General features: G+C 43.6%; 1 protein-coding gene across 1 annotated transcript in view; it reads right to left on the minus strand.

Moving 5' to 3' along the window:
• Positions 1-13524, minus strand: part of LOC115075294 (fibrillin-3-like) — a 144571-nt gene that overhangs the window by 118575 nt on the left and 12472 nt on the right. The window contains exons 4-6 of the mRNA XM_029575587.1: positions 8175-8267; positions 4467-4562; positions 1084-1176 (exon numbers count right to left, since the gene is read on the minus strand). Of these exons, the coding sequence (XP_029431447.1) occupies positions 1084-1176; positions 4467-4562; positions 8175-8267 (282 nt within the window). The remainder of the gene's footprint in view (positions 1-1083; positions 1177-4466; positions 4563-8174; positions 8268-13524) is intronic.

A 13524-nucleotide genomic window follows, 5' to 3' on the forward strand; every position in this document is an offset into this window, starting at 1 on the left:
TCTCAATCAGTAGTTTGAATCAGGAAAAGCCAGATACAGAGGAAGAAAGGATTAGGACCTGCTGCTTGTGTGTCTGCTGAGAGGAGGGAGCTTCCTTTTATGGTAGAGTAGTGCTGATGAGCACAGGAAACCGTGAGCCCTGGCCCTGTAAAGCTGGTGAATTGCTCTGGGCCCTTACTCAGAAGAGCAGGATGCGGGGAGGCCCCAGAAGGTCACAGGACACAGGATCGTGAGGTACAGGATGCTGACCATGCTGCAGCACTCTGTGGTCACTGTAATATCAGTTCAGTAATATCTGTTCGATATTACAGCAGAATCATAATTTCATGCATAATCTACTATTCTCTGGATTATTTTTGCTAAGCCTTTTCTTTATTACAACTTTTCTATTTAGTTTCCCTGCATATATTTAATTCTCCACCCCCTTATTGGGGACTAAAGTGTGTGAAGATGTGATTTATTTTTCCTTTTTGAAAATGTTTCTTTGTTTCTTGACAAGCGTGTTCTTGTTTATGTAACTTAAAAGCAAATTAAAAAAAATTAGCTGAATGTCAACCAATGGCAGGGTAGTATTGAAACATTTCAACAACATCACAATGTGCTCTGATTTCCTTTAGATTACATTTGAACGCAAATCAACTGGACTGTTTCCTTAGGTTACTCATTTAAACAAATTCCTGACTGTTGGGGCACAGTTTTCAGTTGTTGAGGAGCTCATGAAAACTATCAACTAGAGATCACTGGACGCTCTACTATTCGTGGCAGGTTTTTGAATGAAATTGGATAAATAGTTCAAAAGTTATCGGGGAAGGCAGAATTGACACTTATAGGGAGCTGGACAGATGCACAAACAGATGTGATAATTTTATATGGCCATTTTCCCAAAATAGGCTAATATGGCATAGTTTCATAATTCTTATTCTCTAAGGTTAGATGAGAATAGTTTTTCCCTGCTTCATCAACTTCTAACTCTATCATTCTCTTCATGAGGAGCTTTCATGCACTCATTCATCCATCAACACTACCATATCACTGATTATACAAAGGTCTACATTCAAATTTCTCATGTTTTTACTCTCTCACCAGTGATACAGATATCTCCAGTGTATCCAGTAGAACAGGAGCAGACTCCCGGGGCGCTGCACCAGCCATTGTTACAGCTGGAGTTACAGATCGCTGCAAGAAAAAAATATATAATGGCAATGCTCTGCAATTAAATCTTGATCATGTAGCATGGGATAACATTACAAATATCATACTATATATATATATATTTGTAGACCTACAAAGGGAATAGGCATTGAGGTTGCTACTCATGACGGCATCATTTCTTAGAGGCGGCCATTTGCAATTTCAGTTTATGGATTGGTAGGCCACATTTCCAACACTTAATGCAGCATACATAGCAACATTTAAAAACAATTATAAAAGACAAATAGCATGCAACATCATAAGTCAACAGTACTATATAGTATCTTAAAACATAATTGTAAGACCCGATTTATAAAATTTTCTCTGGCCTCGATGTAAATTACCACATTTTTGCGGAAGACATTCAATTGTAAATATCCATTAAAGGTTCTTTTTCGATAGCCTTAGAGAAAGTAAAAACTACCATTATGACTCTCAATCAATGACTAATAGAAAATAAATGAACCTTAAATATGAAAAAAAACTGAAATTATTTATTTAGCTAGGAATTCTGACCAACAAGTTCCAACTAATGTTACTATTAATGGGAGTACAATTGCCATTGTGGAACAAGCTCAAAATTTAGGAGTTTTCATGGATACTACTTTGTCTTTGCATCCTTTTGTGACCTTAGAGAATCCAGGCCTAAGTCATCAAAAGAGCAACCATAAAACAATAATGCATAGCTTCATCAAAAAACAATCCTAAATCATCAGAACAGCCGTAAAATAGCAGTCAAGATTAAATCAAACACTACATATATTAGGGATGTACTACCATTTGTTTCACTGCGTTTAGTGCACAGTCCTGACAGATTACCAACGGCGCCGATGGTGGGGGTGAAGAGCGTACTGGGGTTGGGCTGCTGGTGGGCAGTGCTGGGTCAGGTTGAAGGTGGGGGACTGCTGGGGTCAAGAGAGTGCTAGATTTGGGCTGAAGGGGAAATGCTGAAGAGAGAGAGCTGTGGAGATGTGTTCTTCTGTTCACCTTTCCCTAGACTTGAACAAGTGGAACTGGTATACTGGGATGGTACTCTCCCCCCCCACTACTAGCATGAGAAAAGGCAGCGCATAGGGGAAATCAATAAGACTCCCCAGTTCCAATCCCCATTGATTGACAAGGAACTGGTCTTCCCCAAGCACTTTATTCCCACTCTCATTTCAGCTTGAACAGCAAACTTGTACCCTGCTAATCCCCCATCTCCAGCTACCTTGCTCTGCCTCAGCAGCTGTCACTGTGGTGCCACCAGGGAGAGGTAATCATGCATGATGTGCTGGTTGATCCAGATGTTGCTGGTGAAATAGATGCCCCCCATTTCCACTTTGGCCAGCTATGCCAGCATGCGAACACAGGATGGGGATAGCTTGTTTCCTGAACACTATCCAGGCGGCCATTTTGCAATTGGAAGCTAAGAAGTGCAGCGTCAGCTTAAATCCTGTATTCTCCGTGACTGACCGGGGCGCTAGTCACCCAGAGAGATCATTTTCTCAATGGAGCATATCACTACCTTACTATGGGCTGTGATACGGTAAAACACCTTCATCTGCTCCATGGTGAATGTTAATGAGGGGATGTTTGGGCCTGCTTTCCGGCGACCTCAGGGGTCAGGGGGTCAGTTGGAAAGTAAAACGTCCCCTTTTCTTTGCCTTTTCTACTGCAACTGCTACTTTGCATGACAGATGGGATCTCCAGGCTAGAACTGGCAGTCTTCCCTGAAACCAATGCTCATTCAGTTTTTAAATTATGCTGCATGCCAGTGGTTAAAAGGTGGCCCAGTTCCTTTCCTCCACTGATGGCCTTATAACAGTGAATGCATTTTGCAAACTGCTGGTCCTCCCTAACTCTAAAGGACCTCCACACTTTTGGATTGCATTAACAACCAGTAAATTTAAAACAAATCATAGAAAGTATTTTTTTTTACTCAAGCACACAATCATACTGTGGAATCTGTTACCAGAGGACATGGTCATGCTGACTAGCATAGAGCGGATTAAAAGAGATTTCCTGGAGGAAAAGCCCATAATACATTAGCAAGGTAACTTAAAGCAAGCTACTGCTATCCCAGACAGTAAGTAAGATACAGGAATTAGATCCACTTCATGGGATCTGCCAGGTACTTGCAAACCCAGAGTGGCCCTTGTTGGAGACAGGATGCTGGGCTTGTTGGGCCATGGTTGACCCAGCTCGGCATTTTATATCTTTATGTAGAAATGTATACCACTGATGTGTTATTCTCCGGATCCTTTTGTTCTTTGGTGTCTTAGTTTTATCTGAGGGCTTGCAGTTAGTTTGTTTTAGTCATTTATATATGTATTTATTTATTTAAAAGTGTTTGTATACTGCTTTTACAATTGAAAAATTAATCAAACAGTTCACAATTTTAAAACATACATAATCTGTGGAAAATAATAAAAAGCATATAACATAGGGGTAAAACAGAAATAACACAAAACACTGTGGGCCAGATCTTAACACATGTGCGCGGGCGTAGATTTGTTCGCGCAACCCGGCGTGTATGTGCTGGTTGATCCAGATGTTGCTGGTGAAATAGATGCCCCCCCCCCTTTCCACTTTGGCCAGTTATGCTACAGAGAAGGCACTATTATGCATTATATGTAATCTGGCAAGTCTGTCGGATGTATATCCAAGAGGTTTTTTTGAGAAGGATCTTAGCTGTCTCGCTGGTTTGTATATACATAGAGAAGAACAAAGCCATGATGAAGAAGCGTTATGGATAAGAGCGTGGATAATGGACAAGACCTTGTATTGGACTCTGAAATTAATAGGCGACCAATGAAGTGACGATAAAACTGGAGTGATATGGGATCTGCGAGATATACCTGAGAGAATGCGGGCAGCCGAGTTTTGAATTAATTGCCAAGGGTGAATCATAGAATCAGGTAATCAGGAATTACAATAGTCCAGTTCTGAGAACACTATTGATGTAAAACTGTACGAAAATCACAAAAGAACAGCAGAGGTAGCGCACTAGATTATATGGCAGTGTCAGTGAAACATTCTGTCTCCATCTGCTGGCAGGGAGGCAAAACCCAGGAGTCTGGACTGATCTGGGATATGAACAGGAAAGTAGGAAATTATGAACCCCTTGACGTTTATAAGTGACCTACAGGGGGTACAGCATGCCGGAAGCCAAAAAGGCCACTGAAAATCATTCTTAGGCAAAGGAACATACAGTATGAATTGAAGAATCTATCAACCAATTTCTTCTCAAACATGAATGATTATTTTAATTAGTAGGAGACACCTCAACTTACGGCTGTCACAGAATCTCCCCGTGTATCCTGCAGGACACAGGCAGTTCCCCGAGGTTTGACACGTTCCTCCGTTCATGCAGAGTGAGGTGCAGGTAGCTGCAACAATGCATACAAGCGAAGTTAGTCTTATATACAAAAGCACGTCTCACAGAAAATACAGTATGAGCTATATTTCAGAAGCTTGCCCAGAAATTAGGCATTTAGAAGCCTATGAAAAACTTTAGTGTACATATTAGGTCCCTTGTGGGCCCACCAAAAATAGTAAAGCTGTGCAACAAGAACAACTCCAGAAAGACAGAGTCAACAACCTAAAATCGGTGTCTCTGCACCTATCAATGAAAGAATCATATGCAAATGAGGGTTTAGTGTGCACAAGGTAAAGTTTGCAGCATGTTCACTCTCCATGCTAATGGTACACTGTTTAATACCTGCCTTGGACTGGTGTTAATTTACTAACATGCAGGACTCCGCTAATGGCTTCAGATAGGAAAATTGGTTCTTACCTGCTAATTTTCATTCCTGGAATACCACAGATCAGGGTTTTGTATCTGTACCAGCAGAAGGAGGCAGAGAACTAAACACCACTTAACCAAGAGTGTCACTTGCAGGCTCTCAGTATTTATCTGTACCCAAGCCATGTAGAGCTCTATAAGAAAAAACTACTCCCTCTCAAGGCAAACATGCAATACTGGGTTGGAAACCCCTGAACCGATGCCCACCCATTCAACAGGATACAGAAGAAACCATTTATCAGCTCGAAGAAGCCAAACTATCCATAAAACTTAAGTTCTAAACACTATTGTCTTTCGGAAATAAGAGGATGGGCTCTGGATGGATCTGTGGTATTCCAGGAATGAAAATTAGCAGGTAAGAACCAATATTCTTTTCCTGTTCATATCCCAGATCAGTCCAGACAAATGCCATGTACCCAAGCTCCCCTGTACTGGATAAGAACCCAAAAGACCCACTTGCAGGACACTCACCAAAACTTGGCATCTTCGGTGCCTGCACAACCAAACAGTAATGTCTGGTGAAAAGTGTGAAGAGAAGACCACGTGGCCACCCTACAAATCTCCTGTGGCAACACCAACTGACATTCAGCTCAAGAAGCTGCTTGCAGCCTAGTTGAATGCGCCTGCAACCCCTCCGGGACCGTTTGATCCTTACACAGATAGGATGAAAATATCGTCTTCCTTTAACCAATGCACAATCGTAGATTTAGTTGCCTTAGCAGCTTTCTTACCCTCTGAACAAGACAAACAGATGATCTGTTAGTGACCTTAAGATAACGCAACAGAGTCCGCCACACATCCAATAAGTGAAATTCCCTTAAATGTTCCTCCTCCCCAGACAAATTCGAAAACACTGGAAATTCTACCATTTGACTGAGGTGGAGCAAAGAGAAAGCCTTCGGCAAAAAGGAGGGGATCGTACACCAAGACCCACCATCCTCCGAGATCCTCAGAAATGGCTCTCTACAGGATAAAGCCTGACACTCCGAAATTCTTCTGGCTGAACCAATCACCACCAAAAAGACCATTTTCAGTGTGAGGTCTTTCAATGATGCCTTCTACAATGGCTCAAATGAAGGACCTCAAAGCCCGCGCAATACCAAGTTAAGGTTCCAGGAAGGACAGACCCTATGGACAAAGTTTCAAATGCTCGGCTCCCTCCAGAAATCTTATAATATCTGAATGAGACACCAATGACTTGCCATTCACCCTCCTTTGGAGGGATCCCAAGGCCGACACCTGTACTTGCAGCGAATTATAGGCAAGACCCTTCATCAAACCCTGTAGAAAAAAGACCAAAATGTGTGGTATATTCACTTGCAATGGATCTAGTTCATGTTCCACACACCAGGACTCAAAAGCTCTCCACACTCTGACATATGCCAGAGAGGTAGCTGGCTTCCACGCCTGAAGCAGCATAGCAACAACCGACTCTGAATACCCTTTCAATCTTAAGCATCTCCTCTCAAAAGCCAAGCTTCGAGACAAAAGCGAACCACCTGATCTGGAAAAAATAGGATCTTGTTTTAGTAGTCCTTGAAGATGAGCTGATCTGATGGGTCCGGCAATGGTAAGACAAATTATATCCGCAAACCTTGGATGCTGTGGGCACTCTGGTGCCGCCAACACCACCCTGCCTGGATGTCACTCTATGCACCTCAGCACCCAACCTAAGAGAGGCCATGGTGGAAAAACATACAGTAGAATCCCCCTTGGTCATGGAAGAACCAGAGCATCAATCCCTTAGGCCCCTGCCTCTCTTCTATGACTGAAGAATCTGGTCTCTTTGGCATTGCAGCATGACAGCATCAGATCCAGGCAGGGAACACCCCACCTGTCCCGAATAAGGTTGAAGGCCTCCTCTGACAACTCCCATTCCCCTGGATTCAACTGTTGCCTAATGAGGAAATCCACCTGTATATTGTCCACTCCTGCTACATGTGAAGCAGCAATCCCCTCCAGGCACTGCTCTGCCAATGCAAATAATTCCCATGCTTCTAAGGCCACTGCTTGACTCTTTATCCTGACTTTATGATTAATATATTGTTGCATTGTCCAAGAACACTCTCACCATGTATCCCTGAAAAATCTGATAGAACCGAATGAAAGCTGGTCAGATCTGCAAAATCCACAGATCACTGCAAGCATCTTGCTGAAAGTTTAACTGTCACTAGAGGAATTGGTAGATTTGTCAGAATGAAACCTTTTCTATGACCCCTAACACAAATTCATCATCTAAAATATGCAAAACAAAATCTTGATAATCCTAAAATTTATTGGAACATATCCTAGAAGTCAATGTCCCACAGTCAGTGAAACACCTGAAACTGAAAAATGCTTGGATAAATATTTCAAGCAAGACAAGGACCTGAAACATACCTCAAAAATCAATCATGAAATGCTTACAAGAACAACGATGAAGGTTTTCCAAATGACCTTCACAGTCCAAAGACTGGAATAACATTGAAAATCTGTGAGGAGATCTCAGGCACGCAGTGCGTTCAAGGAGACCTAAGTATATTTCTGCACTAGAAAACGTATGCAGAGAAGAGAGGGAAAGACATGTCCAGTGGTAAAAAGAGAGACTCTGAGCTACAGGAAACATTCGGCAGCTGTTATTTTGGCCAAAAGAGGTTTTACAAAGTACTGACTGAAAGATATCCAAACTTTGGCACATTCCATAGTCACTTTTTTCAATCTATGAAAATCAGGGAGTTTAAACTTTTGCACACAACTGCAGTCTGGCCTCAACACTGCTGGCTTTCAGTGTTAGTGGTGGTCCAGGGGACTCATTCCAGGTGGGGCTCCCTCCTCCTTAACCAGTGAGCCTGCCAGTCCTTCCTCCTCTTTCAAATATACAAAGAAAACTTAACAGAAGACCAGCAAGATGGGGAGAAGGAGATGAGGGAGAAAAAGAGAAGGGATGGCATACGCTTCAGTGCTTCAGTACAAAAAGTCAAATCTGTCAGGTACAAAATTGGCTTGTAAGCCCTGTGAGGATAGGGAAATACCTGCAGTCCCTGAATGTGATCTGCTCTGACGTGCCGAAACCCTGGCTTCCCCTGACTGTGGAAGACAAGGGCAGAGGCAGATCAGGGATTACCCATCCCCTGCTGGTTTTTTATCTTCCTTATGATCCTCCATCTTCCTGTTCTTCCACATCCTGGTTTCTCTCATCCCTATTCATTTTTCTCACCTGTCACACAGTTCGATCCCATGTATCCAGTGTAGCAGGAGCAGACCCCCGGGGCACTGCACCAGCCATTGTTACAGCTGGAGTTACAGATCGCTGCAAGAAACAAACACGGGTCTCGGTTATATCAGAAATAATTCATTATCTTTAAACCTAGTCTTAATTATTTGTTTGCTTTTATATACCGACATTCGTTGGCATACATCACATCGGTTCACCTCATAAGAGCTGGAATAGTATGAGACTGGGGGTCGTACTGTTTGTACATTGTAACATTAAATTATACATTGTAACAATTAAACATTGAAACATTCCCATTGTAACTGTGAAGTAGATTGTTATAAGTTGTAACATTAACTTGAACTTTAGAGGGAAAAACATTAAACATATGGCAATAAACCTTGGAGAGAACAGTTTAATCAATGATATTGAAGGGTGTTGAAGGATGGTTGTTGTAGTTTAGGTTATAGAACTGGGCTGGGGTATCTGATGGGCGTTAACATTAAAAGATGTTAACAGAAAGTAATTGTTTTTGTTCACTAAAATCATCGAATATCTTCTGTGGTACATTCAGTGCTCAGTTCTAGAGACCACAAAAACAAAAGGGTATTGATATGAAGGAGGTAGTTCAAAGGAGGGTCATCAAAATAGTGCATAGCCTGCACTATAAGGAAAAGGAAGTAATATAAATGTGTGTTATTCTGCATTAGTCCATTAAATTAAACTAATACAGTAACACCTTTAAAAAGAGACTATTTATATATTTATCATTCTTATATTCTACTAATACCAATCACTGCAGATTCCCATATAAAAATACAAACACATTCAAGTACATAACACCCAATAAGTTAAACATTTACCTTGTAACATCTATTTCAAATCCCTAGCTATATGATTGCTTAAATAAAACTGCCTTAGCTTTTTTTTTTTTTTTCTAAAGAGTAAATAATCTCATTCCTCCCTTAGCTCCTTATCCAAGGAATTCCACAGTTTGGTTCCAGAAACAGAAAATGCCCTTCCATATATAAAACCTTATAAGAGGGCACGTTTTGACTCGTAGACAGGAGAATGTGCTCTGTTGCAGATGGATAGATCAAGCTAGCTAAACCTTTATTTTCATCATAGGCTGTTCTGTACATCAATGTCAGGGAGGAAGATAAGAGAAGAAGTAAGACTTGGGACAGTGCGAATGGGCAAGTTGTCCCTTCCTGCCAGCATGTCCTGTTTCTAAACTTTTCACAGATCCAAGACCTCGCTGAATCAGCAATATTTAAATCCAGTGCAACGGTGATGTTTCTCCACTGACTTGATGACGAGAGGATAACTCTTGAAAGCTCGTCACAGATGTATTTATTCCAATAAAAAGGCATCACCCCCCAACTTGTTTGATGACCCCCTAATTCCAGGAATCCCTGAACAATTTTTTTTCTTTCTTCTAAACTTACGGCTGTCGCAGAATCTCCCCGTGTATCCCGCCGGACACAGGCAGTTCCCCGAGGACTGGCACGAGCCTCCATTCCTGCAGAGATAGGTGCAGGTAGCTGCAAGAGAAAAATACATTCAGTCTCACTTCCAGAGAAACTCTTTGTAATTTCAAATCAAAATCTAATTCCAAGTACAAAGATGAAGCTTTTTGTAGCGAGGAGCAGGAAGCTGCCAAAATGCGCAGCGAGGGCCTTACTTTAAAGGATTGCGAGAGTTATTCTGTATCTCAGAGACGAGGGATACGTTTGTTCATTCCAGAACTTCTCTGTATTTTTCATCTCTGAACTACAGCATCAAATGCAGAATCATCCTCCGGGCCTCAGGCTCTGCTTCCTCTTCTCCTGATTTCCCAAACTGACTCCCCACCTCAGCCTCGGCCTCTCCTTTATCATTAAATTCTGTGCACCTCCTCTGGCTGCCCCCTACCCAATTCATCTTGGTCTCACCTCAACTCCTTTCCCACATTTCTCTGCGAGTGCAGAGGCCGTGGCTCTCCCTGCTTCCACCACACTCTGGTCCTCCTTCCATTCCTCCCCCCTTAGATATAACATCTCAGCAGTTTTATGCGCTTCTCAGGATACGTTCTTACAGTGTCCCTGGCCCCTTTGCTTTTCAGATTTTATCTTCACCTTATTCCGCTCCCCATACATTATCCGTGCTATGTAACTGATGGTACTTCTGATAATAAAGAGTTTTATCCCACCTTCATCCCCTCTATCCCTCACCTGTCCCATAGTTTGCCCCGCTATAGCCGGAGCTACAGGAACACCCCCTCTATCCCTCACCTGTCCCACAGTTTGCCCCGCTGTAGCCGGAGCTACAGGAACACCCCCTTTATCCCTCACCTGTCCCACAGTTTGCCCCGCTGTAGCCGGAGCTACAGGAACACCCCCTCTATCCCTCACCTGTCCCACAGTTTGCCCCACTGTAGCCGGTACTGCAGGAACACACGCCTGGGGAGCTGCACCAGCCATAGATACAGGATGGGCTACAGAGAGCTGGAAGAAAAATGACAAACACAGACTTGCTTAGCAAATGAGTCATTCCGTGAAAGATTAAAGATAACATGCGAGTGAGAAAAGTTTCATGTGTGTCTGGATTTTATCAAAATGTGCTTTTTGGTACCAGTTGGCTTGTGTGTATTCTGAATTCACTCTCTCTCTGAGGTTCAGGTGGCAATTGCACGACTAATGAGGCAGTAATGTAAGACACAAAGCAATCCTGCAAGGGCCTGCTCGGCATGAATTCGCTGGCTCCAGGTCATCCTCTACCTCTGAAAGTAACTTGCCTTGGAATAAGTTCTTCAAAGAAACATGAAGTTGGACTCTGACAAAGGAAAATTGGTTCTTACCTTCTAATTTTAGTTCCTGGAATACCACAGATCAGTCCCGTCTCCTGGGCTTTGCCTCCCTGCCAGCAGATGGAGACAGAGAAAAGCTTTGCTGACACTGCTACTTAACCTAAAGTGCCACTTGCAGTCCCTCAGTATGACCTGAACCCAAGCCAAGATGAGAATAACTAACAATAACTGAGACCCTCAACGAGCAGAAGGGATGCCGAGTCTCTATGGAAAACCAATTCCAATAACACTAAACAGGAGATCATGTAACTAAACTGCCATGACAAGCAGGCTTTACTGAATGGTCGGGGCTCTGGATTGATCTGGGTTTATTCCAGGAATGAAAATTAGCAGGTAAGAACCAATTTTCTTTTCCTGCTTATATCCCAGATCAATCCAGACTCCTGGGATGTACCCAAGCTCCCCTACACTGGGCAGGAATGGGATAGCCCCACTCACAATACACTCTACAAACTTCCCAGAGGCCGGATCCTGAACCCCGGACATCTAACTGATAATGTCTGGAGAAAGTGTGTAACTACTTCCAAGTTGATTCGGCCCATGAGGCTGCCTGAGCCCAAGCCGAGTGAGCCCTTAGACTCTCTGGCACCCAGAGATGCAGAACCTTAACAATCGCTGCATGTCCAACACACAAAGTTTCTTCGAGAATGGCACAGACGATCCAAATTCAGAAAGGCAGGAAGTTCCATTGTTTGACTAAGATGAAAGACTGAAAGAACAGGGCACAGTTTGCAAGGACACCACATTGTCTTTCTATAAGACAAAACCTGAAGCTCTGGAATTCTTCATGCCAAACAAATTACCACAAAAAACAACGGAAAAAACCCCCAAACACTTTCAGGATTAAATTATTTGGATTCATCCTCTGCAATAATTCAACGAAGCTTCATACAACACCTTCATCACCAAATTAAGATTCCACGAGAGAGACACTTTCTGCATTGGGGGCCCCAAGTGTTTTGCCCCTCGTAAAATATGACTCACAGCCAGATGCAAGGCAGGGATCCTCCCTGCACTTTACCCTGAAGACAACCTACAGCTGCCACTTGTACCCAAAGGAAATTATAGGCTAGACCCCTCACTAGACCAGGTCAAGGTATGGGAAATTGAAGCCGCTAAAACCTTGACACTCTTCTACTCTACTCTATTTTTTATTTATTTTTAACTTTCTATTTTAAACTTCACTGAGACAGGAGAAGTCAACAAGGATAATTCCCTTACCGAAGAGCTGCCAGACTTTAATTGCTCTCCTGGGCGGGAGGGGGGGGGGCAGAGGGAACTGGCCCCACCAGATATACACCCCTCGGCAGCGAAAGACAAAGACAGACAAGGGTCTCCGACCCCATGCTCGTTTTCTTTAATACCAGGAGGGATAGCTCCACTAGGGCCTAGCAACCTCCTGGGAGAGTAAATCAAATGAATTTTAATTCTCTGTCCCCCTTTTTGTTTTTTCATACTGCAGGGAGACAGAGAAATACTGAGGGACTGCAGGTGGCACCTCTACCATCCGCTGGAGGCAGAGAAATACTGAGGGACTGCAGGTGGCACCTCTACCATCCGCTGGAGACAGAGAAATACTGAGGGACTGCAGGTGGCACCTCTACCATCTGCTGGAGACAGAGAAATACTGAGGGACTGCAGGTGGAACCTCTACCATCCGCTGGAGACAGAGAAATAGTGAGGGACTGCAGGTGGCACCTCTACCATCCGCTGGAGACAGAGAAATACTGGGGGACTGCAGGTGGCACTCCGGGTTATAAGCCAGTGCAACTTTCTCTCCATCTGCTGGAAAGAAGGCATAATCCCAAGAGTCTGGACTGATCCGGGTATGAACAGAAATGTACCATAAGTTTGCCCTTCACACATCATGTTTGAATCGTACACATCAACATCAGGACACAGTTAAAGGATGAAACATTCCAGTTGTACTTAGCACAGCACAGAATTAACATAAAACAAAATGTTAATACTGATATCAGTGCCTGATACACTGCAAAGCCATTTACCACTTCCCACTAACTTTGGCAGACCTCGGGGGGCCGGTTTTTATTTCCCAGCCACGCGTAAAATCCCCGAGATGCGTGCGTGGCCACACGAGCGCCAGGCACATTTTCCATGCAGCTCGGCTACGCGCACATCTCGCGTTTGCGCCAAAGTGCCAGGTTGGGCCAGGGCCGGGACAGCGCCCAAAGTGAAGCGGGCGCCGGCAGCCGGTCGGATTAGGATTAGGGGTGGGGGAGGAAGGTAAGTGAGGGGTTTAGGGACGTTCCCTCCCAGTCTGCTCCTTTATTGAAATGGACTGAGAGGGACCTGGGGAAGGGCCTACGTGCGTCAATCCCCCCCCTCCCTTGTGCGTGTGGGTTGGCACCTGTCCACACGTGTGCATGTTATAAAATCGGCACATCCACGTGTGCGCGCCGGGAAGAGCCTGTGCCCATTTAAAAATCTCCCCGCAAGCTTCCAAGAGACAAATCAGTTTTAAAAATGGCAGAATTCAGGATTAAC

Source organism: Rhinatrema bivittatum, chromosome 13 (assembly GCF_901001135.1).
Source record: "Rhinatrema bivittatum chromosome 13, aRhiBiv1.1, whole genome shotgun sequence".
In the NCBI taxonomy this organism is placed as follows: Eukaryota; Metazoa; Chordata; class Amphibia; order Gymnophiona; family Rhinatrematidae; genus Rhinatrema; species Rhinatrema bivittatum.